The 4,142-nt window shown below is 51.5% G+C and overlaps 1 protein-coding gene across 1 annotated transcript; it reads right to left on the reverse strand.

Moving 5' to 3' along the window:
- Positions 1-2,647: 2,647 nt before the first annotated feature.
- FRAT2 (FRAT regulator of WNT signaling pathway 2) lies at positions 2,648-3,611 on the reverse strand. The gene has a single exon (XM_024201626.3). The coding sequence runs from the start codon at positions 3,576-3,578 to the stop codon at positions 3,039-3,041; it is 540 nt and encodes a 179-aa protein (XP_024057394.1). The 5' UTR covers positions 3,579-3,611; the 3' UTR covers positions 2,648-3,038.
- Positions 3,612-4,142: the final 531 nt, after the last annotated feature.

A 4,142-nucleotide genomic window follows, 5' to 3' on the forward strand; every position in this document is an offset into this window, starting at 1 on the left:
TTAGAATGAATGTCTTATTTCTTTCACTGACTATAAAGAACACTTGTAAAGTTAACTGTTCTCATTAATATACACAGATCTGTGTTTGGGTTTTGGAGGGGAAATGTAGAATCTCTGTGCATAAACTGAAGTAATGGAAACTCAGAGGTAAAATCAGTATGGGGATATTTTAGTTGGCCTTTATTTTATACATTCACATATTTAACCAAAGTTGCATAAATACTGACACTACGTCAGCCAAGTTAGGTAATGTAACAGAGTTACTAAATAAACCCAGGTAATTAAACTGTTCATTCCAGGATTTAAGTTAACCATTAGCACAGTGGGTGCAACTCTGGTCCTGGGACTATTGGACAAAAATATGAAAATGAATAGATGTAAAGGCACAATGGCAGGTAGTTACATTTGAAAGTCAGATTGTTTTACATCTTAGACTTTTGGGAGTTAAAGAATGAAATAGAAAATTTTAAAATAACTCTTCTGCAGTATTTGTAACCTAAATATTGCAACATTCTGATAAAGCACAAGAACAAAGGTAATAGCAAGTCTGTTTATTCCTAGCTGTGTAAAATGCAAAAAAGAGTAAACCACATAAATTATGAAACTTAGGTTTTAAAATTGTTTCAGATATTAGGAATTAGATATTACAATGTTTTTGAAGTCTGCTCTTACCATGTTCCTTTAAGTTATGTGCTTTGTTATGAAAGATCACATTACATGTCCACAAGTCTGCTTACAAATTAGAAAAAAGAAGAAAAAGCTGGTAAAAAGCACAGTACATACTACTTATTTACTACCACCTTAGGACAAAAAAACAAAACCTGAAATCAATACTTCAACTGAACATTAAACACAATTAGGTACTAAAGATTACGTATATCACTCAGTGCTAGCACAAGAAAAATATGTCTTGACGTAAGTAGTTTATGGATCAAATTTGACCTTCAAAAAGAGTGAACGGTGCAAGTAACTAACTGCTCAGAGGTAAACATCTTCCATTTTCTTTCAAATGGGATTATACCTTCAAAGGAGCTGCTTTTACCCCAATGTGTGTAGGGGAGGGGGAAGACGGAAAAGGGGAAATTGTTTTCTAGTGTGTGTACAAACCTAATTTTAAAACTCATTTGATGACTATTTTAAAATGGAATGAGATTACCTACTAACCTAAAACATTCAGAATAAGTTTTTAAAACACCAATTAGCACCATTGTTTTTGAATAAATCTCCGTAAGTCTGTTCCTACTGAGATGTAGGAGCCTATTACACCCTTTCCCTCTCAGGTTAGTTGTATGCTCTTCTTCCCCAGGAAATAAAGAACATGAATAAATAGCCAACTTCATCTTCTTTCCTCCCTTTAATGTGATATACTAGATTGTTAATTCTGTTGTCAAGTGTGATTTGACTTATGAATTCCTGTGGCAAGGTTGAGTCTGCAGGAAAGGATGTCCCTTGGTGTAAGAAAGAATGCTGCTTGCGAACAAAGGGGCTCAATTGCATCTCAATGCATTAATAACTGGTGTCCCACTGCATCAGACTATGCGGATTGTTGTTTTGTCTGCAAAATGGAGATCTCTTAACTGAAAGGGAAATATGATGGGTTATGTATGTTTGTAAGACTGTCACCACTGCTTAGTTCATATAAAGAGGTTTACTTTCCTCGATGTCAATAAGACACAGACCCAAGCTAAAAACAAGACCACATTTATTCAATACAGACATGTTAATTAAGACAAGTCCTGTAAACCAGGAACACAATTCAAACACTCCGTTACGAAGTGTATATATTTTGACAACAGCCAGCATCTTTTCAATCCAGCCATTGAGGTTTTGTTTTGTTTTTTTGGAAAAAATAAAAAGTTATTTAGCTACCATATGTGAACAATGTATCTCTGTCTTCATTCACTCACACTTCACAATGATCAGTTCAGCGGCTTTCCAGTTCTGAGATTCACATTTAAAACCGCTCTGTAGTCACAATGGGAAAAGTGTAAAAAAGAAACCCAGGAGGGGAAAGGAAACACGCACCTCCCAATAAGATATTTTAAACTTATTGCAAATGGCTCCTGTGAGACCACCAGAGACGGACAAATCTACTCCCGTGTAGCGAGAAAGACTCCCAGCCTGGAGCGCGCTGGCAGTGCGAATAACAGGGCAGGGGTGTGAAGAGACAAACAGCCTTCTCTCTTGTCCATCCTCCTAGAAAGAGCCCCCGAGTGCCGGAGCAATGGCAGTGGTATTAGCAGGAAGGACGGACGGGGACTGGTGGGGTTCTTAGAGAGCTTGCTGTAATATGACCCTGTTTCTGAGAATCCCACTGGTAGGAGGAGCTCTTGGAAAGGGGAGGGGGGGGAAGCACAACAACTCGGATCGGGCAACGTGCACGTCCTCAGGAGACTCCCAGCGGTTACAAAACACAGGGCTCGCCCACAGTACAGTCAAAACAAGCTAAGATAGGGTTACTATCTCCAACCGGCTGGTGAAAACACCACCACCGTGCGTGCGCTGGGTGGATGCGCCTTTCGGGGACTGCAAGCGGTGACCTTGGGGCAGAGGAATAGGACCCACGAAATTTTAAACCCGCTCCACCTAAACCTACCTCCCCGCCGCCCCACACGCGTACCCCTCCCCCTGCCGGGTGCCGCATCTCCCGCTCCCCTCCATGACCCCTTCCTCCAAAACAACGGCAGGTCGGGATTGGCCCAGCGTGGTGGTCCCTTTCCCCGCACCGACACACAGCAGCGAGTTGAGGGGGTCTGCATCTCCGCGGAGCGGGGCCCGCTCGATGAAGGTGGGGGGCTCCCTCCTTCCCCCACCCCCATTAGCGACCACTACAGAGACTTACAGCGCTTCGGGGCTAGCACCACGTTTTATACAGAATAGCCTGACCCCGGCCACGGGATCTCACTGTCAATAAAGAGTCAGTTTCAAGTACGGGGGTCGCCCCCCAGATAGATCCGCCGATAGCTGGCCCCTCCCACATGCGATGTCCTGATCCCGGCGCGGAGCTCGGTGCCACGGGATCTCCGCAACCCGCGGGGCTATTGCAGAGGCTGCAGGGCTGCTGCTTCCCCCTCCCCGCTGCCGCCGGTGGTTGCTGTGGCCACGGCCGCCGCCGCCAGCTGCAGGCGCCTGACGGCCTCCTTGATGAGGTTCCCGGAGAGGATGAGCTGCTGCAGGAGCCGGTGCGGATCCTCTTCTTCGCCGGGCGCTTCCCCGGGGCCCGGCCGCTTCCTCCTGTGGGCGGCGCTCCGCAGCCAGCCCCGGCCGCACAGCTGCTTGGCCACCCGCTGGCTATTCTTGCCCGGCCGCTGGGGCTCCGCGGGCTGGTGCGGCTGCAGGGGGGGCGGGCCCCGCGGGACCAGGAGGCCGCTGCCGCGGGGGGAGTAGGGCGCGGCGCGGCCCCGGGCGGTGGTGGGCGGCGGGTGCTTGGGGCCGCGGGGGGCCGGTGCCCGCTGGGCGCTTAGCTGCAGCACCTCGCCCAGCTTGGCCACCAGCGCGTCCACGTCCTTGGAGCCCGCCTGCCCCACGGCGACCGAGCGCTCCAGCAGCAGAAAGCGCTCCCCGGGCAGGCAGGGCATCTCGGCCGGCTCCGCGCGCCGCGCCGGTGCAAACCCGACTCGCAGCAGCCCGCTGCTGGGCTTGGTTTGTAAACAATGGGTGACGCGAAATCCCGGGCACGTCCCACTGCGCTGAGCGGGGGGAGCGGGCGAGACCACATCGGGGCACGGGGGCCAGCGCGCGCACAGAGCCGCCGCGGACGAGCCCCCGCGCCCTCTTTGGGGCCCCTCCAGCAGTCGCCTGTCCAGAGGGTGGCGAGAGGGGATGGGCGAGGGTGAGCCCGCCCTCCTCCCCCGATCCGCCTCCCCCCGCTTCGCCGTACATGGGCTCGTCCGCTTTCAAACCCCGCACCCAAAGGGAGGGGGACGAGCCTCTCTGACCTGTAGGAGGAGCGTGATGGGGGGGGAGGGGGCATGAAAGAGTGAGGATGGAGTTGGGAGGGGGATGTAAGGGGAGCTGAGCCGCCTGGCTGAGCGGTGGGGGGTAGAGCTGGCGCGGGACGCCCCTGGCTGGGGGGGGGGCAGAGGTGGCGCGGGGCGCCCCTGGCTTCGGCGGCGGCGGGGGGGGGGGAGAGCTGGCGCGGG

Source organism: Terrapene carolina, unplaced genomic scaffold (assembly GCF_002925995.2).
Source record: "Terrapene carolina triunguis isolate 2854851 unplaced genomic scaffold, T_m_triunguis-2.0 Scaffold58, whole genome shotgun sequence".
Lineage (NCBI taxonomy): Eukaryota > Metazoa > Chordata > Testudines > Emydidae > Terrapene > Terrapene triunguis.

What these genes read in the sequence shown, in the direction of transcription:
- FRAT2 (XM_024201626.3), bottom strand. Translation starts at nt 3,578, where the DNA reads ATGCCCTGCCTGCCCGGGGAGCGCTTTCTGCTGCTGGAGCGCTCGGTC.